The sequence below is a fragment of the Lactuca serriola genome, chromosome 5, assembly GCF_051521515.1.
Source record: "Lactuca serriola cultivar US96UC23 chromosome 5, Lser_US96UC23_V15, whole genome shotgun sequence".
Classification (NCBI taxonomy): domain Eukaryota; kingdom Viridiplantae; phylum Streptophyta; class Magnoliopsida; order Asterales; family Asteraceae; genus Lactuca; species Lactuca serriola.
In genome coordinates, this window is record NC_136412.1 from 324,971,224 (window position 1) to 324,998,429 (window position 27,206).

Consider the following 27,206-nt stretch of genomic DNA (forward strand, 5'->3'; position numbering starts at 1 on the left):
TCTGAAGACCCCGAGTTCTAACGGGTCACACAATTTACGGGGGAGTAATTCCAAGAAGATGTAAATCGTGATCTTCATCATTTACCACATTTCGGGGAGATTGTTGAGTATGGAAAATATTGAAACTAATTTGGCATTTGAGAAGGCTATATTTGAAGACATTTCAGGAGTTTCTCTAGTTTAGTTGTTTCTTTTATTATTTGAAATGTGATGTATTTAAACACACTATATATATATATATATATATATATATATATATATATATATATATATATATATCCTTTCGAATAGCTTGTTAGGTAAGCTTCCAAAAACTCCCTTTCTGTGTCAACATCATTCAAGTTGAGAAAACCAAGGCTCTTTGTATGTTTCATTTCACAATCATAAGATACAAGAGTTTTGGCAAATATTACTTGCAATTTGTGTGTTGGATTCATGAATCTAATTCTTATTCCACACACGTCATTTCGTTTTGGACTTCACAAGTTCAAACAATGAAACAATTTAAGGTTGAAAAGAGTCACCCTGTGTGATCTAAGCGACCCAAAATTTATGGAATGAATGCTTTTCGGACCAAAAAATCCAATAAGTCCCTCATATATGGATTTTGTTTCATTTTTGGAGAAACATAATACTGGAAAAGGAACTGCTCCTTTATCTAAAAGGAAATTCTTCAAGAGACTAGTACCTCTTGTATCTACTATATAGAACATATACTTTTCATATATATATATATATACATATATATATATATATATATATATATATATATATATATCCTTTAGCTTAGCTTGTTAGGTAAGCTTCCAAAAACTCCCTTTCTGTGTCAACATCATTCAGGTTGAGAAAACCAAGGCTCTTTGTATGTTTCATTTCACAATCATAATATACAAGAGTTTTGGCCAAGATTACTAGAAATTTGTGTGTTTGATTCATGAATTTGATTCTTATTCCACACACGTCATTTCGTTTTGGACTTCAGAAGTTCAAACAATGAAATAATGTAAGGTTAAAAAGAGTCACCCTGTGTAATCTAAGCGACCCACAATTTATGGAATGAATGCTTTTAGGACCAAAAAATCCAATAAGTCCCTCATATATGGATTTTTTTTTTCATTTTTGGAGAAACATAATACTGGAAAAGGAACTGCTCCTTTATCTAAAAGGAAATTCTTCAAGATACTAGTACCTCTGGAAAAGGAACTGCTCCTTTATCTAGTGTGAGCATAATGATATTACTAAACTTGTATGAATGAGAGATATTAAATCAAGACAAATTATATTTTGACCATGCCACGCTTTTTTCACCTTGACTCGAAATGTGTTTCTAAGATGAAAGACTTAAGAATAACAAGATACATTCTTGGAATGTAAAATTTATAAAGACGACGTGCTTTTGCGCGTCGTCTATAGATGGCGTGCATTTACGACGCGCATTTATGAAACGCATTTACGACGCACGGTTATGAAACGCAATGCGTATCAAGGAAGGCCCTGTCATAAAGGACTACGACACGCATTTGCATGTCGTAACCTTACGACGCGCGTGTTTATGACACGCAATGCGTATCAAGGAAGCCCCTGTCAAGAAAGGCCATGTCATAAATGAAGATGACATACATTTTTGCGTATCATAATTTTAAATGTTAAAAAAAATTATTTACAGATTTACTAATTTTTAAATTAAATTTGCATTTAATGTCTCATAACATAAAATAAAATACCATATACAAAAAATACAATCCATTGAAAAATTTATTATCATTCAAATAACAAACTTTATTTCATATTCATACATATGATTACATTATTCATTAAAAAAACGTATACCTACATCTTGCCCTAAAATGTTATTACATGATGTTGGCCACTTCATTGATGGATAACCAAGAGGAAAAATACCTACATCTTACCCTAAAATGTTATTACATGATGTTAGCCACTTCATTGATGGATCACCAAGAGGAAAACCCACAACTGCCCTAAAATGTTCCATGATGTGCCCATACTCATGTCTTGTAACTTTAAACATTTAATAAAGTAAAATACCTCCTAAAAATAAAATTGCACAAGAAAAAACATATCATAATGAGAAATTACTAACATGAATGGAAGAAGTACACTATAAATTTGTTTTACCAAGAGTGGCATGGACGATCAGGTGCTACAAAGTTTGCCCAAGCTACGAAACAAAGACTACATGCAAACTAAAACAAACATACACTATAAATTTAATTACCATACATACAAGTTTGTTTTACCTTTTTTTGCCTCATATATTTATTTTTTTTATTCTTATTAGCCATGGAGTGTTGGTGTTTTCTTTTGTCTTGTTCAATCAACCCTTTGTTTTACTTTGAAAAATTAACAATTTCCCTACTAGTTGAATATGCATCAAACAGAAAAAAGTAAGTTAATCAATAGTCAATGGTCAATACCAACTACAAGTTTTTACTAAGTAACCTGACACCATAAATACTTTGGTTTAATGAACAGGAACATGTATGTATAAAAATCGCAATTGAAGTACTTTGGTCTAATACCTCCATTTCTGCTAAGTGTCCAATCATTGTTTGTGAAGGTTGAAGACCTTCAAACAAGAAACTCCCAACAATGTCATTAATGTGCATCTTTGTAATTCATGCACTAGAAAACTATGATTGATCTGAAATATTTCCCAAATATTTATTTATTCTGAATTATAAAAAAAGAAAAAGAAAAAGAAAAAAAGATAATACCGTTACTAATTCATTGTATACAAGTCTAGCACATTGAAGACAATGATCCAACAACCGAGCTATTTGTCTTCGAACCAAAACTTGAAATGGAACCTATATATATGTATTAAAGGGTTAAATTATTAATATAAATTTAAACCTCTAGCACGAATAAAGCGGATCTAGGACCAGTTGCATTGTGGATTGCAGTGCGGATGTCTTGATCAGTTAATCTCTCAAATGGATCTACTTCCTGTGACAATGACATCTGAAATATACTCTCTAACAACAAAATACAAAGAAATGTATATGTAAGAAAACTCACAGTTTTTTGTGTGAAGGCCAACCAGCATGCACTTCAAACTGTGAGGCGCTTATCTGTTCATCGATGTAAAAATGTTAATGAAGTTTTAATTTTTTTTTTTCAAAAAAAAACACAGGGTCAAAATGGGAAATGCATATACCTCATTCTTGCAGCATGAACAGAATATTCTATGACCTAACTTATAACCATCTAGAAGTTTCTATTGATAAATAAATGTCAGATTTTTTTTCAAGAAAATGATATGATGTTAACAAATATAAAAAAATAAAACAAATAAAATAAAAACATGTCACCTTTCCATGAGAAAAATAAGTTAGTTTGGTTCCATCGGGTAAACCTCTTTCCTCAAAAACAGGCCAATGCAACTACAGATTCCTGCATATCAACAAAAGTTATTATTTTACATTTTTACTTCAAGCAATTGAAAGAAACTTTATTGAAATTAAAGTGATAGAGTCTAACTTTATTGTTAGCTTTTTTCCACTCTTCTGTTGTGAGGAGAAAGCACTCCGTGGTGGCTTTGATACAGTAGTTGACCTTGGTGACCTGAACTTTTTTAGTATCTTGTCTTTAATCTTACTTCGTGAGAACTTACCACTTTTAGCACTTTTAGGTGAGTTCAGAACTGAATCTGACCTGAAATAAGTCGCATCATATATCTGTCATAAATAGCTATAAGTTAAATGTTATATTCAGAAAACAAATACTTACTTCCTTGGTCTCCCTCTTCCTCTCTTTTTTCTGATAAAACTTGCAACTCGGTATTTGTAATGGCCTTCAGTACTGGACTTGATGGCCTAAAAGTAAATACATTAGACATTAATATTTTCCTAAAAAGCAAGTAAATTTAAGTATACATGTCCAAATACATTCACATGGAAACCATAGATCATAGATCAATGAAAAAAGTTCAATGTGGATTTCTTACTAGATTAGACACCAGGTTATTAGAATACAGATGTGGAAGGAGATGGAACATTAGAGTTGTTGAAAATTAAGATAGATCAATAAATACTAAAAGTAACATGCATGTATACGCTGTAAGCTAAATGTTGTAAAGATACACAGTGTCAAAATAATACACACCTATCTTCCACTTCCACTTCCACATTGATTGCAGAAAGGGCCACCACTTGTCGTTCCTGTTTTTGATTCTGATTTTGATTCTTCTGATTTAAACAAGTGTCACATTTTAACATATTTTCAGTAGAAGATGATTCGATTGGGCCTGTGAATCATAAAAAGAATACCAAAATTCAGAAAAAAAAAATACCCAAAAAGGTATAGAGAGCTAGGTCAATTAGGGCATTGTTTACCGTTACAGTCTGTACATATGGACGGTTCCTTGACTTCCTTCACAGGCAATGAAGTAATTACATTCTCAAAAGCTACTTCTAGAGATTCCAAAGCTGATGATTTACATATTTCAAGCAGTTCAAGGAGGCTTTTCCCGTTTTCAAGACAAATATATTTATAGAGATTTGATGACTTCCTATAATAAGTTCAATAAAACACAAAACATCAGTAAAACCCACCAGATCTGGTAATGGTGTGTGATGGTTTTGGATGGAAATCCATGGCAGTGGGTAGTTAGAGGCTGCACCACAATCTCATTGCTGGAAATTGTCACACCCCGAAAACCGAAGGCGGAAACATTTCCGGGGTTGACTCCACGTTGAGTATCAAATCCAATGCACATAGTAAGTAAAGTAAAACAACCATTATATTACATAATAAAGTTTTACAGTTGTTTCAAAAGCAAAGTTTGTACAGTTGTGATACATAGTATATATAGACAAAATGAAACGGATCATCATGTACTCCGTCTTCTGATCAAAAGAAATCTCCAGGTACCTGTTCTAACGTTGACCCGAGAACACAAGCGGTTTAAAAATCAGCATAAAGCTGGTGAGTTCATAAGTAGTTTTGTTTTGTGAAAATGTTTATGTTTCCTTTCTATTTCTGAAAATGTATCAGTGTATTCCCAGGAAAGTTCCATACTTTCCTGAATAGTTAGTTGTTGTAAAAGATGTAATGATTTACAATTTGTTACACTTTTCTGGTTATGTGAATGTTACCCAGGAATGCCCCATGCTTTCCTGTATGTCGGTTTTCAATGTAAAAGATGTATTCTATCAAACCTGATTATGTACAAAGTTTTCCCCAGGAAGGTCCCATACCTTCCTGAATGTAGGATATCATTTGTAAAAGATGTAGAAGATGTAAAAGATGTAAAAGATGTAAACCGAATCCTGGTTATCTGTAAAATGTAGTATGTGGTTCATTATTACTATAAGTAAATCTTTGTTATCCTAATTGCGAGTTCCATAACCATACTAAAGACTGAACCTGTGGCAATAAGTAGTCCACAATTCTTATGACTTTCGTCACCCTTGAACCATTTCGGTTCGGCTGTAGCTAGCAGCCAGGTGTGGGGTAGTCAGCCCCGTATAGATCTATACACTCAAGTAACGCTCTCTAAATTCCAGAGATTCTGGTTACGGGTGTAGTCCTCCACTCGCGTATCTCTGTGGAGTGTTCGCCAAGGACGTGTCTCCAATCATACGAAATAACAAATTTACTAGTAATAATAGTATAATCCTCCATTCGCGTATCTCTGTGGAATGTTACCGAGGACAAGACAGTGTACGAATTATATTGCTCATATGTTATAATGTCATGCTTTTAACTGATAAAATGTGGAAACCATTTGTGAAATATATATAAAACATAACCGTTTATAAAATCCATTTCACAAGTAAATGTTTAAGTGAATTGTATGATCTACTGGTTATCAGTTACGTATATCAGTATTAAAAGCATAAGAAATGTGAAACACACACACGAAAAATAAGTTTTGAGTACAAGAAAACCCTTGTACTTTGCTTGTGTCCCCCCCCCTGAAAACAGTGAAAAACAATGAAAAAGGTAGGGGTATGAACTCACCGGACTCGGAAACGTGTCGGTTTTGAATGCTAGACGTTGGTTCGGGGTTTGATTACTCGTGATGACCCTATGTAAAATGAAATAATGTCCATATATATACAATTAGGGATACATTCACTAATCATATGGAACATTACACTCCAATGAGGTTAAACACCTTAAAATGAGCGTTTGGAGTGACCCGGGTGGCGTTAAGGACAGGTAAAGGCACTAGGGACTTGGGACTTGAGTTTACTCTCCATAATTAAACATTTAAATGAGTTTACAACCACAAAACACACACATACATGAGTTTATGTCCGTAAACTCATGTGGGTGTGGTTTTGGGTGTTTAAATGGCTTAAATGGCTTACATGGACATGGGAAATGTTTCTAGGTTTTGTTCTAAATGCTTGGAATGGATTAAAATCACCAAAATGATTAATTTATGGGAGTTTACGGCCTAGCATAGGCTCCTGGCCGTAAACTCCTTAATCCTTATGAAAATGATGCTAAAAGTTGTTAAAACAAATCACATGTGATTTATAGGATTTTTCCAAGACCTAGTATGAGTTTTATGGGACATTTGAGGGGTGTTATGGAGTTTACGGCCCATGAGACCCTCTTCATGGCCGTAAACTCTAATATAGGGTGATATAATGTGTTTCAAGGTCTAAAACTTGCATAGAAGGGCTTCTAAAATTCATCTAAAGGCTTTAGGGGTGTTTAGTTTGCATTCTAACACCAAAAATTTTGGAGTTTACGGCCCAAGAACAAGCCTTGGCCGTAAACTCTTAGAAAACCCACAAATGAAGTGTTTAAGTCCCTTAAACTATTTTTGGTTGGTCCCTTGATTTATTCCAAGGCTTTTGGTGGTGTTGGATGGCTTTCTAACACCTTAGAAATGAAATTATGTCATGTTTTAGGGAGTTTACGGCCCAAACACCCACCTTGGCCGTAAACTCACATAAGTCCCTCAAAAGTTATGTTTCAAGTGTCCAAATGCTATGTCCAAGGTCCTATAATTCATATCTAAGTCATAGAAGTGATTTGGAAGGGTTTAAAGGCATAAAAACCCTAGATTAATGAGTTTACGGCCCAAGAATGATCCTTGGCCGTAAACTCCTTCAAACTTCACAAAGTTCATGTTTTAGTTGTTTAGAGTCCATATCTTAAAGTCCCTTAGCCATATCTAAAGTCCAATTGAGTTTTGGAAGGAGTTTAAGAGCTTAAAACCCCATAAAATGGAGTTTACGGCCCAAGCTTGCTCCTTGGCCGTAAACTCATGTTCTTGACCCCTAAAATCAATTAATTCATCCATTTGAAGGCTAAAAATGTTGAATAACATGCTAGAGGGGTTACCTTAAGGATTTGAAGTCTTAAACTTGAGATTTGGAGCTTAATTCTAGCTTGGAGGAGAGAGGTTGTAAGAGTTTAGTGGGAATTTGGCCAAAGGCTTCAAATGGAGTCTTAAACATGTTTATATAATGTTCGGGAATTGGACACGATAGAATTCTACCCGATACCGATGTTAAATGAGGTTTTTGGTCGTACCCGATTTAGTTACCGTAACTCGATACGGTAATTTCTAGAATTATTCCGATCACTAAAGTTGGGTGTAAAAATGATTTCTAAATGTATTAAGACACTCATTAAGTCCTTTTACATTATTAAAATTAATGACTTAATAAAACGACGAAATTGAAAACGAAATTGAAAATGACGTCGGGTTAATCGGATTGAATTACAAGTTGTGGTACAAGAAGTGACATGAAATTTCGGGTTGTTACAGAAATCGACCTCCAATAAATGGAAAACAAGAGTTTAAATCGGGAAAAGGTTGATGAATTTACCTTTTACTTTCATACCTGTATAACTCCTGAGAAGATAAAGGAATTAACTTTAGATTTGGAATTATCTCCATGTTAAGAGCATCTGGTTGGGAAAGTCTTACAATAGCATTCACGTTCATTCACCTATAAGCAACAGCCACACTGTCAATGGCAAGAGGGTTATCATAATCGAACAAAGGACTGTATTGAAAATAAAATTCGACCCACTTGACAAACTTAAAAATATTTTAGAGTTAAATACCCTAGAATCGGGGAAAAGCAACCCATTTCACTCCCTTTTGAACTACATCGGTAATAAGGTGTATTCACCAACCACTACAGGCCTTGGAGTTGTTGTGAATCTCCTTCCATCCATCACTTTCTTTCACCTCTACCGTACAGCCAGAAGACAATGTTAGAGGCGTTATTTATTGAGCTATTTTAGGTCTGGGGAGGAGAAAACAAGAACTAATGAACATAAGATCAAAAAACATTACGTGAAGCATATTTAGTCGAGCACATCAGGTGTTCCAAAGAAAGGGCGTCGTTTTTTCATACTGATGATTGGGAGGAGCAGTTTCAAATATTCAGAACTTGGTAGCGAGAATGGAGGCGTGAAGAAGATGAGAGATAGGTGTTTAAATATCGATGTGAGAATAAACAAGGAAGAGAGGGGATGATCAGAAGATTGCTGGAAAAACATGGCGGAATGGCTCGAATATAAAGATGAACACAAAAAAATACAAATATTTCACAAAGAAACGTACCCATAATGTGTCTCCGTACATCATGGGTCAAGGGTTTTCAGGTAGAACAACAACGACATTCTCTAGGGTTTCCTGTGGCGGTGTAGTGATTTTTTGATAGAGGTAGAGACAGATAGTGAAAGAAGGTTGGGGTCGGGGATCTAGGGTTAAGATAGTGAAAGAAGGCTATGGTGATTTAATGTATGGATGCACGGTGTAATGGATATTGAGAGAAATAGAATATGGAGCATCAAATCCTGTGGTGGTGGCGAAGGTTGTGAAGTCGCGAAACAACGGTGAAGGTAAGAAAGGAACCAAATGGAGATCACTTTTCCGGTAGGGAGGGGAGGAAGACTGGCGATGATTTTTTTTGGGGAAAAGAACACGACTAGGGCAAAAGGTGGAGGCATCAGTAGAGGGAACAAGGTAAAAAGAGAGGAGATCGAATCATTTAGTGTGAGGGTCGATTTTGAAGAAATCTCAAACCCTTAACCTTAAACATGATGTGAAGCGATTGATCCATAATCTTCTTCGTCACCGTCAATTCCTTGGGCTCACATAATCAGACGATGGTGGTAAATGAAGCATTCTTCAAGAAGGAAGGCGCATCGCCGCAGTTTGAGGCTAGAAGAGGCAACAAGGATTGGAGGCAGTGGATGTGAGTGAGGGGTGGAAATGAGGGAGAAGAAGGCGGGGGTTTAAAAAATTGGGGATTTCATTTTCCCTCGGAGACGCGCGTTTCTAAAAAAATATATATAAAATGACATTCACAGACGACGCACAAGTGCCCTCCGTGTTTTTAATTTTTTTACATGAGACACTAATTTAAGGGCACGCAATAATGTGTGACCTAAATCTTTAAATTTTTTGAAGAGATGACACTTCTTAATGTCACTCTCTTTTGCGTAACATAAATCAATGAGTGTCGTGGTTTGCGCGTTGTAAAAGGGTCTTTTTCTTGCAGTGCTAGGATCTGATCAATCTCTAGTCCTAACAATTTAATGGTCATAAACTAATCAAGATTCAAGTTAATGTAATTAGATGTTACGTGATGATCAATCAAACACAATTAATGGTCATAAACTAATCAAGATTGGTCCTCTTAACTACACATAACTTAGAAATAGGCAATAAAAAATCACAACTTTTACATGATACGTGATAATCAATCAAACACAATTAATAACCAAACAAATAAAATCTAAAATCAATGAAATCAACACATAAAATCGAGTTTCATCTACTCCAAATGAAAGCAACAAGTATTAATACCTGAATTTAGAAAGTAAAAACACAAATAGAAACAATTGGAATGCTAATCATGATCAGAACATCAAACCAAATGACTCCTATCATGAATCATCTCATGAATTCTTCAAATATTTGCTCCATATTAACTTAACAGCCCTCCGATCTCATTCTAGACCCTCAAAATAGAAGCTTTGGGTTTTTTTGATGCCCAAGTCGAAGTGGAATGAAAGATATATTGTTAGGGTAAATTTTCGACTCTCTTTTAAGGTTTCAACTTCACCACAACATGAAAAAATACTTTCTAGGTCGTGGGAGTTGGATTCTGTCACGTACACGCATTTTTTGATTCACCACTCCGTGGAAATGGCTTTCCCACGATGTGAGAACTGGGAATCCAAATATTTCAATAACATAAAAGTCGTCTGAAATTTTGTCTAGTTTACAGAAAATCTTAAATCTCCTAAATTAGTGTTACGAGTCATTAGACATGGCCCAAACACTGAAGAAAGGTCAATTTGCCAACAACATCCTTTTTGCATATTTTTCAGTTTCGTTCTACTCCTTTTGCATCCTAGCTCCCATTTTAACTGCAATTAAACATTTGAAAAGCATATTAAGTATCATATATCTTAAGATACAACATTTTTAATTAAATATATTATTATAATGGCCGAAAATACATAGTTCAACAAGGCCATATCAACATTATAGAGAGCTTAATTTAGAGCTTAAAACCATCTTCATCAACTTTCTAATTGCCAAAAGAAAACCGAGTCTTCAAAGGTTGCATGACTTGCTTATTTTTTGGTTTTGTATAATCTTTCTAAGTTCTTGAAAAATGATACTTGGTGGGCATAAAATGTTTTAGTTTATTAAAACAATAATGCTTATGTTGTTAATTACGTCTAATTTTTTTATTTATAATTGGACAATTTTGAAAAAAAACCCAACAAAAGAGTATTATAAGTAATACCCTTAAGAGTAGATAAAGAAAGATTAGGATTATACGTATATAATCCTATGTAAGAATAGATGATAATAATGGTGTATGTGGATACCAAAGATATAGAAGAAACAGTTAGAAGATGATTATATGCAATAAAATCATAAGAGTATGTAAGTATGTCTAGTTATCATTAGTATTATGTAGAATGCAATATATACAAGACATAGGTAAAGAATACGTACTTAATGAGTTAAGCACTAGTAGAGAAAGATTAGAAGATCTCCTAATGAGATAATGATATAGATTATCCATGGGAATAGTGTTATATGATGAGTCACATAACAAATATATAGTTAGAGAGATAGAGGTTCCTTCGAGGACAAGAGTAAGGTTCCTTCATGAACAAGAGTATGGTTCAGGTTCCTTCAGGAATAAGACTATGGTTCCTTCAGGAACAAGAGTATGGTTCCTATGGGAACAAAAGTATGGTTCCTTTAGGAACAAGAATATGGTTCCTTCGGGGTCAAGAGTATGGTTCCTACGGGAACAAGAGTAAGACTCCTTCGGGAATAAGAGTATGATTCCTTCAAGAATGAGATTATGTCGATGCGGGGAAAGTGATATATGATTCCCTTTAGGAATGTAGATAGAGGATTCTTGAGAGAATCTAGATATGGTATGGGTAGAAAAGATATAGAAAATTCCCTTGAGAGGAACAAGATAAGATAGTTCTTTGTAAGAACTTAGAGTAAGGAATTCATGAAGGATTCAAGAGTAACAAAAAAGATTAAGATCCACGAGTAATAATAAGAGAGAGTAGTAAGACTGGGTGAGCTTACCCAGTAATGAAAGTGGGATGTTGTTATCTTAGATTGGAGTATATGGTTTGGTCTAAATTAAAATGAGGTGTAGAGGATCTAGAGAAGTGAAATAGTAGAGAAGATATAGAGAAAAGAAAAGAAAAACATAGAGATAGAGATATAGTATGAGAGGAGCCTGTTAAGAAGCTAAGAGGAGAGTATGAGAAGAGCATGTTAAGAGGCTTAAGAGAAAGAGCGGAAAGAAAGAATAGATAAGGGAAAGAGATAGATGAAAGAAAAGGATGATAGCAGTGTATGCTACAGAGAAAGAGTTAGATGATAGAGTATGAGAAAGAGACTAAAGATCATAGAGAAGAAAAGATAGGAAGAATAACTCACTAAACACTTTGTGTCTGATACTGCAAATATGTTTATATTTTGCAGGTTCAGGTTGTAGCATCTGTTGTACCAGAAGAAAAGTCAAGAGAACTAGGAAGAAATATATATTAGGTTGATAGTTATATAATTTTCTTGTTGTTCATGTAATAGTTTGATTCTTATTATAGACCCATGATTATGCCTAGGACATAAAGGTTTTTATTAGAGTAGAATTCCTCATTGTATAGATATTCTAGTCGTTACACTGGTGGTATTGATATTGCCTCGAACCATTACACAAATAATTAACCCTAACTCAATAATTAAGGTATAAAAATGTATCTAACTCTTTTAACCAGATTTTCACGTTAAACCTCCTTCTTTAGGGAAAAAGACCATTTTTCCCTTAACCAAATGGTCTAAGATACAGTTTTACTAATATTGATAAAAATTCAAACATGATCAAAAGTCAACAATCAACATCCACCGCATTGTGGTAAGGCCCTGGACACGTTGTGGTCTAGCTCAGTCAAAAAGCACCATGATGAATCTGCCACCACGTCATGGTGGGGCCTTAACAATGTCGCAGTTTGCCTGACAAATTCAAATCCTTATTCAGATCTTAATTTGTTAATTTTGTTTCTAATAATTTTCAGAAAGCTTCATGGCACCCTAATGATTCATAAAAATTGTAACTTTATTGACATGCATGTCTGCATGTCCTTAACCAAAGTAGGTTAAAATGGTGAAAAATGGGATCAAAGCCCCAAGAATGTCGCGGTCTGCCTGTCAAATTCAAATCCTTATTCAGATCTTAATTTGTTAATTTTGTTTTAAATAATTTTCAGAAAGCTTCATGGCAACCTAATGATCCATAAAAATTGTAACTTTATTGACATGCATGTCCAATGCATGTCCTTAACCAAAGTAGGTTAAAATGGTGAAAAATGGAATCAAAACCCCAAGAATGGCACCAAAAAAAGTTGTGAATGAAATAACAAAGGATATCACAAGGATATATTTGGACAATGTATAATGAAATATACCTTGAATACACAACAATGGAGGCAAGTAACTTTTTTCATTCAAGTCTCGATATGATCCAGTCAAGCCTTGAATAAGAAATATCAACCGAGGTATTTAATGCAAAAATGATTAAACAGTAAATAAGGTGAAGTAAATGTAAGAAGAATGTTTTCAGAGAATGACAAATGTGATTCATGATATCAGAAAGGGTGAGTTTTACATAAGTTGATGCTCCTATTTATATAGTACACAAGAGCACGTATGACAAAATGAGATAAAAAGTACAAGCATGGAATACAGATCAACAATACAATGTATGACAAAATATAATTGTTGATCTTGTCTCCTAAAATAAACATAAGACACAATATACAGAAGTTCATTCTCTAATCATAAGCTCGAAAGCTACGTTAGCTCGAAACAAGGGTGAATCTCGAAAACATCTGCAACCTCGGACTCGACTCATCTTGGAAACGTGTTTTGGATTGGATAGAATAAGGATCACTTTCTTATACTATCAGTGAGTCCAGATCAGAAACAAATATCACTCTTGGGACCTCATAGAGTAATAAAGTTGCAAACTTTATGACAACTAATCTCTTAAAACATCATAACATGGAGAAACTATCTCACATCTTTACAAAGAATAAGCCAAAAAGTTGTAAGCTTGAAGACTGACATAAGTCCAGAAGGTAGATGAAGGTTGAAATCTTCTGTTGCAAATCCCCAAAACTCAATCTTTCTTGTTTACAACACTCTAGAGCACAAAAATCACCAAACACTCAAAGATCTAATGGTGAAACACCATAAAGATTGAAACTTTAATACTTATAAGGGTCTAGAATATAAATGAGGGTTGATCTTTGTAGCTGCAAGCTTTAAAATCAAGTCTTTGAAAAGTGCAACACTCAGAAGCCACAAAACACCATAAAAATGGATGAAAGGAGAGAGGAAGAGAACAAAGTATGAAAAAGGAGCCTATGTTTTGCTCCTAAAGAGCTCTTGATGGGATGAAGGCTGAAAAATAACCTAAAACATCAAGGTAGTGCCTTTAAATACGGGTGAAACCCTAAGTTTATAAGCTTTGGTTGCACAGCTCACCATGTCGTGGTGACTATCTCACCATGTTGTGGTTACGGATTTTCCAGATTTCTATTACAGCCTCAAATTCTCATAACTTCTTTTTTTTTTTTTAAATCTATTTTCAATAATATTTATATGGACACGAAGGTATTAACAAGACCTAACATTCTATCTATTTACTTTTGACTTAATGTATGTCGAACTTAATTCATTAATATCTAAAAAAATCCACAATATCACTTTTTTCTCATTTTACCCCTTTTTGTTCCAAAACACAATTCAGGTGATTAAAACACCTAACCAACTTTATCAACATCTAATAAGGTCCGAAGTTTATCACTTGAATCCCTAGATCTTTACTTGATCAAGTTACGGTCTGTTATCCCGAAATAAGAAACATGCAATTAGATGTAACATCTTTCAAGAAAATCATCATCTCTACCACCGTTATGGGCTTGTGTACTACTTGAACTTGAACCATAAAAATGCGCCATCCGCTCATCATTTGTATTATGATTAGAAGACTCATCTTTAGTAATCCACTCGTCATCATAACTAACATCATAAATATTTAATGTCTCAAGTCCATCATGCCCTTTTTCCTTTTTTTTTCATCTATTCCATTCAACTTCAACTTGTACATCACATACACAAGATTGTTCATCTTTTGATGATGTAGTCGATTTCTTCTCTTAGAATGTACCAGTACATCAAATAAAGAAAAACCTAAAAAACAAGATGATGATATAATAAAAGTAACATCAAAACATAATGTTATTACTTGTAAGTTACCATCTTAAAGACACCCTAAATCCTCTCACAACCACATGAAGAACATTGTAAAGGGGAAAATTATGCGACCTAATAGCTACTTACATAAATTTAAATAGATCTACCTCGACATCACAAACATTGCGTCGAAGTGGGTGTAACGAAGTCGACCTTTTATGTATCGATTTTCAACAATGCAAATAACCCATGGTGGTAAACCCTTCAGCCATCAAAAAACATCACCAATTATGCAAGATGTTACAAATTGGATTCTTGATACTAGCTTGTTTAGTCAATCGCAATCCACCAGCTCCAACAAACGAGGAAGAACTTCAGAGTCATATGCGAGTTATGGATTTGACTTCAATGATGACGATGATGATGAGGAGCTACTGAAAGTCACTATTCAACAATAGATGGGAAGGGACAAAGCGAAAAAGGTGGCATCATCTGTAACGCCCGTAGATCCTGGCTAGTCAATTTAGAGACGATAAGCATCAAAAATGACTTTTTGATAGAAGATTATTTAGGATGAATAATCTTAACTAAGTTTTAGTATATGTTACAAGGATTCCATACATATAAAGAATGCCGAAATCCGAGTTATAACGAAGAAGTTATGACCTGTCGAAGTTTCGCGACAGAACCGGCACGACACAGCGCGACGTAAAAAGTGAATTTACGTTAGAGCGATATTTTGCCTTAGCAATCTAAATAAAAGTCGTAGAATACGTTAAACCGTGAGCGTGCATAAAAAGAACGTCCAAATCTGACTTCATATGAGGAAGTTATGATTTTTCGAAGTTTCGACTTAGCGGTATGCAGCTTGAATACTCGATTTGAGACCAAGCGGTTTTTAGCCGAAAAAATCTAAATGAGAATAGAATATCTCATTAATTGTAGTAAAACGATAAAAAGATAGGCGAAAACGGACGTCGGATGAAGAAGTTATAATTTTATAACGGAGTTTTCTTGTCTCGGCCTACTAAAAATAAATAATAAAAATAAAGTCAAAATTAGCCGACGGAGTCTAAACAAAAGTTGTAGAGCGTAGTCTCACCTACGCGGGGATATAAAGAACGTTGAAAACGGAGTTAGTATGAGGAAGATATGAATTTTTGAAGTTTATTAAATATTTTCGGTATTTAATTTAAATAAATATTATTCGATATTATCCATGGGGGGAGTCAGCGAGCTGATCCACATTATGCCCAGCGTAATTGGGTTTCCATCCCCCTATAAAAGGGTGTCGAGGGCAGCCGAGTTCTTTGCTCATTTCTTCCCTTTCTCTCGCGTTTTTGCATCGTTTTTCGTGCAAGAATTACCCCGAAGCCCCGGTATCATTCCCGAGCCCCGAAGCAAGTATCAAGGCCCCGAAGATCCCGAGAAGTGCAATTCCTGAGCCGAAGCTCTGCCCGCGAGGAGTCCCGTTTTTGTGAAGATCTTCCAGATCTACCGAAGAATACTACTTCTACAAGTCGTAGTGCTGTCCGATCATCTTCTAATCAAGTGAGTGTGTAGTTACTTTCATCTTACACATAGATATGAAGTATTTTATAAAATACGTGCTATGTGTGTATATATTTTTGTTTATATGTGTGAGTGTGTGGTTATTTTCTTCTAACATAAAGATATGAAGTATTTGCTATGAAATACATGTTATGTGTTTATATATTGTTGTTTATTTGAGATGAGTGCGGAATGGATGTTTTACATAGGTGTTAAATGAGTTAATCTATATATGTATTTTATATCTACAAATATGTTGGGTAGAACATGGGTAGATGAATTAGATGATGTGTGATGATAATTAGGTGATGAGAAATAGGTGATGATAATTAGGTGATGAGAAATAGGTGATGATAATTAGGTGATGAGAAATAGGTGATGAGAAATAGGTGATGAGAGATAGGTGACGATAGATAGGTGATGATAAATAGGTGATGTGATATGAGAGGAGATACCATAACCTTGACCGACGATGTGGAAATTTGGCGATGTAGTCATCTACCAGAGTATAGATGGCGACCATGGACTATTCTAGATGACCCCGTGGAAACACCAGCAGGCTCATAACCTGTAGGTGATGAATTACGAGTCCAAGCGATGTTGTGGCTACGTATTCATGCGATGATAATCTAACCCTTACTATGAATTACAAGTCCAGGCGATGTTGTGACTACGTATTCATGCGATGATAAACTAACCCTTATTATAAATTACCAGTCCAGGCGATGTTGTGGCTGCGTATTCATGCAATGATAGTCTAACCCTTACTATGAATTACTAGTCCAGGCGATGTTGTGGCTACGTATTCATGCGATGATCCTTAGGAAAAGTCCTTAGGAACAAACATATAAGGAAATGTGGTGTAAGGAGATGAGAGGTAAACATGATATAGGAGATGACCCTTAGGATAATATTTTTTGGGAAGATTAAACGAAGATAATGGGGATAGGTAACTGGGTTGATTGTTTGATGATTTAATATATATATATATATATATATATATATATATATATATATATATATATATATATATGATATAATATTGTGGGTTGAAAACCCTATATGCTCACCAGGCTCCCAAGCCTGACCCACTCAGTTTAATTGTATCACAGGTATCGATACGAAGTTGCTTTGCACTGAGAGATTAAAGGAGATGTAAATCACTATAGTAAATGAATGTATGTTCTGTTTATGCTTATGTGTCTGTATCGGAACATGACATCCCGAGGTTTTATTATTTAATGAAAATACATTCTCTTTGAGAAATGTTTTGATAAGTTTTTATCATATCTTGTTTTGGGAACAAATTCCGCAACCGTTTTCTTTAAAAGATTACTCTGATTTTATAAAACAAAGCATAAACAAATCGGTCTTTTCTGGCCGTGAAAATGGGGATGTCACATCATCATCAACAAGAGACAAAGGAAAAAAGTGTTGCTAAAACAGATGTCATACAAGTTCCTTCGCAAAAACCTGATGATCATCTTATTTTTCTTTAATGGAAAGTTAAAGTTTAAAAATTCACAACGAATGGAGAGAATGTGTGTTGGTGGTTTGTGATTGGCTAATTTTTATTTTAGGTTTATTCCTTTTTTTTTACGAAAAGACTAAACTACACAAATGGTCCATGTGGTTTGCTCAAAATTGTCACTTTGGTCCAAAAGGTTTTGGATTAGCACCAGAGGTCCAAAGTTCTCATTTTGATGCTTGTTTGGTCCAATATGTTATGATATTTTTGAAAATGACGGATTCGCCCATATTAATACGATTTTTAGATTTAAAAAAAAAATAAATCTTTCTTTCTTTCTTTCTTTCTTTCTTTCTCTATCTCTCTGTGTGTGTGTGTGTGTGTGTGTGTGTGTGTGTATATATATATATATATATATATATATATATATATATATATATATATATATATCTTATTTGCTTTTCTTGCTTGACTGCCCAACAACTATCGAAGTAGTCGATGACGAAGATCTGCAAACACCCCCGAAGCAGCACCTCCGCCAAACACCAGATGCAACCTCCGCCAAACACCACCTATAACATCCACCTTTATTCTTATAACATCACCTTCATCTCCTTATTACTCCCACCGGGAACACACATCAATTTTCACACACCTTTACCGTCAAGCCTTCAACCATCATTTGTATATTTGGAAACCCTAACCTCGTCCTTCGTAGCCACCGCCCTTGGTCGCAAATCTGGAACATCGCTATCGTCAGTGAGATCTCCAGCAACGACAATGATGACGACGCTAGACAAAGTCGAAAAAACGCTGGTCGTTTGGGATGAAGGTTTCATATATGAACAAACGCCAGAGCTGTCCTTCTCTAGTTTGATCTGCTAAAGCTTGGTTATATGAAGACGAAGGGCGACATCATATTTTACTAAGTTGTTCTTCGTAGAGGCTGTCACCGGTGTCCTCACCGGCCTCAATGACTTTCTCTACCCTTACAACGTTTCTCATCTCCTTGTCTACACCACTTCCCTCATCATCACCTCCTAGAAGTGGGTTTGCAGATATACAACACATCAGAAAGGTGGGTTTACAGGGTTTGCGGATTTGGGAGAGAGGTAAAGAAGGGTTAGCATATCTAAAAGAGAGGGGGAGAAGGGTGGTGATCTGAGAACACGATCCTATTTCACCGGAGCTAGGGTTTTCAGCGGTAGCTTCATACGTTGGAAAGTAGATGGAGATTTGTTTTTCAAATTGCAATTTAAGTTTTCAGATTCAGTCTTGGAAAGGATGAAAAAGAAAAGTGTTGGGAGAGAGAGAGAGAGAGAGAGAGAGAGAGAGAGAGACTTGATTGTATTTTTTTAATTAAAAAGTAATAGAGGAAATAAAAAAAACAAATAAAAAGGGCAAAAATGTCCTTTTAACATTTTTTTTTAATTTTAAAACGGACCAACTTTACAAAAAAATGAAAAGTTTGGACCTCTTGTGCTAGTTTAAATTTTTATGGACTAAAGTGACAATTTTAAGCTAACTACATGACCATTTATGTAATTTATATTTTACTAAAATCAATGTCAAATGAAACTTTTGTCAAATGAAACTTTTTGGCCAAGGGATAGCAAAAACTAATGTCACAACATACTAATCTTACCACCATTATAGCCTTACAAAAAAAAAAAAAAACCAACTACAAACTAATTCTCTCTTACCTTCTAACCTTACAAAAAAAACCACATATACGACAGCTTCCCATCATCCATGTCGTAATGTTGTTATGCTATTCACTTTTTTTTTTTTTTTTTTTTTTTTTTTTTTTTGTCAATCTTGTGGTTTAGGAAAAATCATTTTTTGAGCAAATCTACAAAAATAAACAAATAAATAAATAACAATTTGACAAGCTTCTATTACATTAAATAAAAACAACATATAAGTAAAATATATCACAATAAAAGATTTTCCCAATAATGGCCTACAAAAATATGGTTATTGTTTAATTGTTTTTTAAAGATATTAACTATTAATGTAACTTTCTCTAAATTAAATAAGTATCTAGTTTTACGTAAATTCCACTAACCTTATTATTTACCAAACAGTTTTAAATGTCACCCAGGACTGCCAAGAAATAAGATTTGTCTCTGAGGTTATGCTTAGCTCCAAGGCACCACCGGCGGTTATAGATAGGGAAGCTATAAATCTAAATGAATTTGATTTGCTACGGGTTTGCTCAGTCATAGGGGAGGGGGAGTAGCCATTTTATGCACAAGTCATTTCAATTAAGGACCTATGCCATACAGGAATTAAGATTGTTTATATATATATATATATATATATATATATATATATATATATATATATATATATATATATATATATATATATATATATATATATATATATATACTATTTTTATTTTTTACTTAATTGTCAAAATCAACACAACCACAATATTTTAACAACTCACATTTCAACAAAAAAACACACAAAAGAATTGATGACTATAAATATGTATATATGCACATTTGATGTATATTTAAATGTGCATAAATGCACATTTAAAAAAAAAACTTCTTTTAATTTTTTTTAAAGCTTAGATTTGGCATTAAGGCGTGTTCGGAAAAACTAACTGGTAGCGGGTAACTTGTATCTTGTGGCGTTTTGTTAAACACTATATGAAATAATATTTGGATTTGGAGCATTTTGATTAAACTAAACGCCAGAAGGTTGTAGTGCCAAACGAGACTTTCTCTTTTAAATGGAGCGTTTTCTCAAATGCTAAAAACTAAAATATCTCAAACGCTCCGTGCCAAACACGTTCTTAATGTCTCATTTTGAATACAACATGGTGTTTGTTTCAAAAAACACAAAAAAAAATGAAAAGTGTAAACTATATATATATATATATATATATATATATATATACTTTGTGTTTTTCAAGAATTTTAATATAAATATTTGAAAAATACAAAATATATATGCACATTTTTTAAAAATCATTTTTTTTATTCTTCATTTATTTTTGTATCTTTTTTCCTGGTTGTAGATGTCCGATAATCTAGATGAGGTGCCGATGCCGAAGTTTTAAGAAAAAAAATTGAAAAATTAGTTTTCAAGTTCTCACACAAATATTGGCTTTTAAACACACACACACACACACACACACACACACACATATATATATATATATATATATATATATATATATATATATATATATATATATATATCACAAACTTATTTCGTAACCAAATTAATAAGTGTAGTGAGATATTTGAAATAAGGTAAATATAAGTAAAAATGTTTAAGATCTTGAAATATGCCGAAGATCTTGGTTGTGTACAAGATCCTGAGTAGAAAACTATAAATTTTAGAAAACTATTTAGTTAAAGTGCAGTATTTCTTAATAAATATAAGTATATTTGGGACAAAGATAATGTTAAAGTGATTCAATAAGTGTATTTGCGTAACAAGGCTTAAGATACTTAAAAATATATTGATAAACCGGAAGATATCTTAGTAATTTTAACAATGAAAATTGATTAAGAACCAAGAAAATAAGAGAATAAGTTGTTAACGATTAAATAATAGTAAGTAAATCAAAATAAATCCAAGAACGCAATGAATGATGAGGAAAGCCCTTAATCATCTTGAATTTTCGGCATAAAACCTCAGAAGGTGATGAAATCACATGCCTTAGAACTTAAATTAAACCGAAATAAAATTACAAGTGTTAGTTGGTCTTAGAAATGAATAAATATGCTCAAGTGTCGAGAGATTCAGAGAGAATGTGGTCGTCAGAGTGTGTGTGTATATATGTGTGTGTTTGTGTGTGTGTGTTTGTGTGTGTGTCTGAATGATAATCAGCTAGGCTTTATATACATATTAATTATAACTAACATTCTGACATTCTTGGTATCTTCCTTTATCCACGCTTGACCTGACGTTTACGATGGTCTTCAACATTTACGAGGCATTGACCACATGTGTTTAGACCTAGTCTATTCCTTTTTAATCGGGCTCTAAGTTCATCCACAAGATACTACAAGAAACACAATGGCAGTCCAAGATATTGATTAAATCCATGATCTTGAGCTTGGGCGGGATGTTAGTGCAATTTTAAATGGTAAGGAGAAAATTCTACCCATAATAATTGCCCCCAGAAATCTTCATCAGGAGTTGTAGATTTCTTGACTTTGAAAATTTAACTGATATATGCTGAAGGGACGGGGTGACTATTCAATTTCTTGGGAGATTTGAATTTTACCCGTTGTTTAGGTGTATTTCTTTCCTATAAATTGATTTTGGAGCCTCTTATTTTCTTACCGTTAGCTAATCGTCAGTCTCCTTCTTTTCTCATTTTGTTCAGCACTATGGATAAAGCCCTTGTTGTCTCCTTTCTCAAAATTAAAAGGGAATTAGTAACTTTTCTCAAAATCAAAAGGTAATTAGTAACTTTTCAAACAACAAAAACGAGTATATTTGTTCAGGAGGGAAATTTCCTGCACAAACAATTTTCAAGTCTTACGATGTAAAGTTAAAACCTGATTTCATATTGTCATCTTGAATAAGCTTTCATTATGTCCCTTTTCAAATCAGACTTTTTTCCTTTTCCAACTTTGATTTTTCAGTTAGTTTGATATTACTCGTTATCCTTATGCCCAAATTATGGATATTGTCTAGTGTATCTTGTTTTGGGTTAACCATCTCAATAAGACTTCGAATCTTGATCTTCGTTTTCCCAAAATTACCAACATTTATAATCTCATGATTTTGGTTCTTCCTGCATTATTTTGGATCATCTTGTCATAACTTCGGGTGGCAAAGAAAATATTTCTTTGTTATTAGGAAATCTTGGAAAATGGGGATTCTTTTCCTGTTTGGATTAAATAGGGAGGGACTTCTACTTTCTTCAATGTTTTTGAGTCGCGATTAGGTTGTCTTCTTTTTTTCTTGTGCGAGGTAGTTCCACTGTTTGAAGACTTGTTTCTGTTAACCTAATAATATTTTGGGCTTTATTTTGTATTGGGTTTTATGATTGGGCCTTTTCGCTAGGAAACCCTAATTAGCTTGTCTATATATTATGCCTTTCCTTTTCATTGTATTTGTACTTCTCTTTGATAATAATATGAAACCCTAGCCGTTATATGTATTTCATTTGTTAGTTTACATGGTATCAGAGCTTGGTTGATTATCTGTAGTTTTTCATTTTTTTTGAGGGGCGAGTACTGTTCATCGGGGGGGGGGGGGATTACTGTTCATCGATTATTGTTCATCGATTACTGTTCATCGACATTGTTCATAGCGCGGTTACTGTTCACCGATTACTGTTCATTGACACTGTTCACCGACGAGTACTGTTCACGGTTACTATTCATCGACACTATTCACGTGTACTGTTCATTGTCACCATTGCAATTTTGGGGTATGCCTTTTTTGCTCGTTTCTGTATTTGGTTTGGTTTGATTTGTTCGTTTGTCGGTTTTGAGGGTTTCGTTTTCGTCTAGCTTTGTTGATTTCGAGATCTTGATCATTTTTTGCTACTACTCGTATTTACTATTTGACTGATATTGAAATATGGCCCCAAGAGATGATTCTCTTCAGTCCATTAGTATTCAACTTGATGGCAAAAACTATGCCTATTGGAGTTATGTTATGAAAAATTTCTTGCGGGGCAAGACTATGTGGGGGATTGTTACAGGTGACAAGAAGAAACCAACAGACGAGAAGGCCGCTAATTATGAAACCTTACTGGATTCATGGGAGACGGATAACTCCAAGATCATTACTTGGATTAATAATCCTGTCATCCAGTCTATTGGTACTCAGTTGGCGAAGTATGACACAACAAAGGAGGTTTGGGATCACTTGGCTAGGTTGTATACTCAATCTAACTTTGCAAAGCAGTATCAGTTAGAGTTTGATATTCGAGCCCTCCAACAGAACAATCTTAGTGTTCAGGAATTTTATGTAGCTATGTCGGATTTGTGGGATCAGTTAGCTCTTACAGAACCTGATGTGTTGAAGGCTTTTAAGCCTTATATTGATAGAAGGGAAGAGTAACGTTTGGTTCAGTTCTTGATGGCATTACGTTCAGATTTTGAAGGTCTGCGTGGATCAATCTTGCATCGTACACCTCTTCCCACTGTTGATTCGGTTGTTCACGAGTTGATTGCTGAAGAAACTCGTATCAAGTCCCATGCTGACAAAGCTCCCAAGACAGCCAATCCTGCTGTCTTTGCTGTTTCACAACGACCCCAATCTTCAAACCAAAATCGTCCCAGAGTTGCATTTGATGAGTGTGCTTTCTGTAAGAAGAAAAACCATTGGAATGCAAATTGTCCTTTACTGACAAGCAAGGGAAATCAACAGCAACAACAAACAAGATCACCAGCATACTCTCAGTCTTCACAGCAGAACAAGTCTTCTGGACAGTTACGTCCCTCTTTTTCATCTTTTAGGCTAGCACAGTATGCTGCTGCTACACCTTCAGTTGAGAATAAAACAGATTTCACACCACCATCAGCCTTGGATCCACAGATTGTTGAGCAGTTCAGACAGTTCTTAGCTACCAATCCAACTGCCATGTCAACTTCCATGTCTCATTCAGGTCTGTCTTCATCCAACACGTCAGGTATTCCTTCATCCTTGTGGATATTGGATTCTGGTGCATCTCATCACATGTCACCATATTTTTCATCTTTTGCTTCATTATCTTCTCGTACACCTGTCTCTGTTATGTCTGCTAGTGCTACACCCATGTCAGTAGAGGGTGTTGGTTCTATTTTCACTCCTTATATATCTTTAACAGATGTGTATTACATTCCTACACTTGCTTTGAATCTTGCATCGGTCAGTCAGTTGTGTAAATCTGGTTGTTGGGTCTTCTTTTCTGATTCATTCTGCTGTGTACAGGACATTCGGTCTCGGAGGGTGATTGGGATAGGCCGTAGACTTGGGGAGCTTTATGTCTTAGAGCAACTACATGTTGTTGATGTTGCTGCATCTAGTGTCGATTTGTCGTCTTTTTGTTTAAACCCTTCATCGTCTCTTTTTTATCTTTGGCATTCTCGTTTGGGACATGTTTTAGCGTCTCGTTTACAGTTTTTGGTTTCCACTAGTGTGTTAGGCTCTTTGAAATTTGATGATATTTCTGATTGTTGTGGTTGTAAACTGGGAAAATTTTCTGCTTTACCGTTTAATAAAAGTGTCACTCGTTCTGTTGCTCCCTTTGATATTGTGTATTCTGATGTGTGGGGTTCCTCTCCGATAACCTCCAAGTCAGGAGCTAACTATTATGTTTCATTCATTGATGATTACACTCGTTATACGTGGGTTTATTTTATGAAGCGCAGGTCTGACTTTTTCACCATATATAGTGAATTCAGAGCTATTGTCAAGACTCAACACTCTGCTGTCATAAAATGTTTTCGGTGTGATCTGGGAGGAGAATTTACCTCCAATGATTTTAAACAATTATTGGCATCTGATGGCACTATACATCAATCATCTTGTACAGACACTCCTCAACAGAATGGTGTTGCAGAAAGAAAACATCGACATCTCCTAGAAACTGCTAGATCCTTACTACTCTCTGCTCAAGTTCCCAATATGTTTTGGGGAGAAGCTGTTCATACCGCTACTTATGTTATTAATCGCATTCCTACTGCGTACTCTTCGGGGAAGTCTCCTTATGAAATGTTGTTTGGACAACTTCCAGATTATTCTTCATTACGAGTATTTGGGTGTACATGTTTTGTCTTGAAGCCTCATGTAGAGAGAGATAAGTTGTCTTCAAAATCAGCTCTTTGTGTTTTTCTGGGATATGGTATTGGTCAGAAAGGTTATCGGTGCTATGATCCTTCAAATCAGAAACTGTATGTATCTCGCAATGTCACCTTTTTGGAGCATATTCCATTCTATAGCATTCCTGTTCAGTCACATGATGCAACCCGAGAGGAGCTCTGTACTATTGATCCGTTTAGCATTGACATTGATGATCCACCACATGTCACTGATCCAACACTTGCTGCTGATCCACCACATGTGGCTGATCCAGCACCTATCGTTGATCCTCTGCCTACAAATCATCAAGACCCCCCTCCATCGAGACCTTATCGTAATAAGAAGTCCACAAAGCTTCCTGACTTTGTCTATTCCTCTTACTCACCGGCTTTTGCCTCTTTTATTGCTAATGTACATCGTCTCTCTGAGCCAACATCCTATGAAGAGGCCATTTCTGATCCCGTTTGGCAGACCGCTATGGTTGAGGAACTTGCAACTCTTTATTAGACTCATACATGGGATCTGGTTCCGCTTCCACCTGGAAAACACACGATTGGTTGTCGTTGGGTTTATAAAATCAAAACAAAGTCTGATGGATCCGTTGAGCGTTATAAAGCCAGACTTGTTGCGAAAGGGTACGCGCAAAAGTATGGTATGGATTATGAGGAGAAGTTTGCTCCTGTTGCAAAAATGACGACTGTTCGCACCTTGATTGCAGTTTCTTCCATTCGTCAATGGAAGATTTATCAAATGGATGTCAAGAATGCTTTCTTGAATGGCGATCTTCATGAAGAAGTATACATGTCTCCTCCCCCTGGTATTGCTCACCGACCAGGTGAAGTTTGTCGACTTCGGAAGGCTCTATATGGCCTCAAACAAGCCCCTCGTGCTTGGTTTGAGAAATTTTCTACGGTGATTACTTCTCTTGGTTTTCAACCAAGTAACCATGATTCGGCTCTATTTATTCGATGTACGAATGCAGGGCGGATTATTCTTTCCTTGTATGTAGATGACATGATTATTACTAGTGATGATCATGATGGTATAGAGTCTTTAAAGCGTGATTTGGCTCACCGTTTTTCTATGAAAGACTTGGGATTACTTCGTTATTTCTTGGGGATTGAAGTTGCTCAATCTCCAAAGGGTTATCTTTTATCTCAAACGAAGTATATTTCAGATTGTTTGAACGTGCACGACTCACGGATAATCGAACAGTTGATACGCCTATAGAGAGTAATGCAAAGTACTCTCCAACTGATGGTGTCCCATTATCAGATCCAAGTCTTTATCGTACCATTGTTGGGAGTTTGGTTTACCTGACTGTCACTAGACTGGATATTGCTCATGCAGTTCATGTGGTTAGCCAGTTTGTCACTGCTCCTACTACTGTTCATTGGGGAGCTGTTCTTCGTATTTTGAGATATTTACGTGGTACTCAGTTCCGCACTCTTATGTTTCCTTCTTCATCCTCTCTTGAGTTGCGTGCCTATAGTGATGCAAATTGGGATAGTGATGTTTATGATCGTAAGTCCACTACTGGGTATTGTGTTTTTCTTGGAGATTCATTGATATCATGGAAAAGCAAGAAACAAGATGTTGTTTCTCGATCTTCTACAGAATCTGAGTATCGAGCCATGGCTATCGCCACTTGTAAGA

At 35.1% G+C, this 27,206-nt stretch overlaps 1 protein-coding gene and 1 long non-coding RNA gene across 2 annotated transcripts; one reads left to right on the plus strand and one right to left on the minus strand.

Annotated features, from left to right (window-relative positions):
• Window positions 1-3,516: 3,516 nt before the first annotated feature.
• On the minus strand, window positions 3,517-4,265 carry LOC145051940 (uncharacterized). Its single transcript, XR_013683876.1, has 3 exons — window positions 4,129-4,265; window positions 3,754-3,839; window positions 3,517-3,678 (listed from the first exon to the last, which is right to left on the minus strand). It is a non-coding gene; the product is annotated as an uncharacterized LOC145051940 (long non-coding RNA).
• Window positions 4,266-23,342: 19,077 nt separating this feature from the next.
• Window positions 23,343-23,828, plus strand: LOC145050923 (uncharacterized). Its single transcript, XM_078999102.1, has one exon. It carries the CDS (start codon window positions 23,343-23,345, stop codon window positions 23,826-23,828), a length of 486 nt encoding a protein of 161 aa, XP_078855228.1.
• Window positions 23,829-27,206: the final 3,378 nt, after the last annotated feature.

Coding starts and splice junctions, on each gene's coding strand:
- LOC145050923 (XM_078999102.1), top strand. CDS start 23,343: ATGGCCCCAAGAGATGATTCTCTTCAGTCCATTAGTATTCAACTTGAT.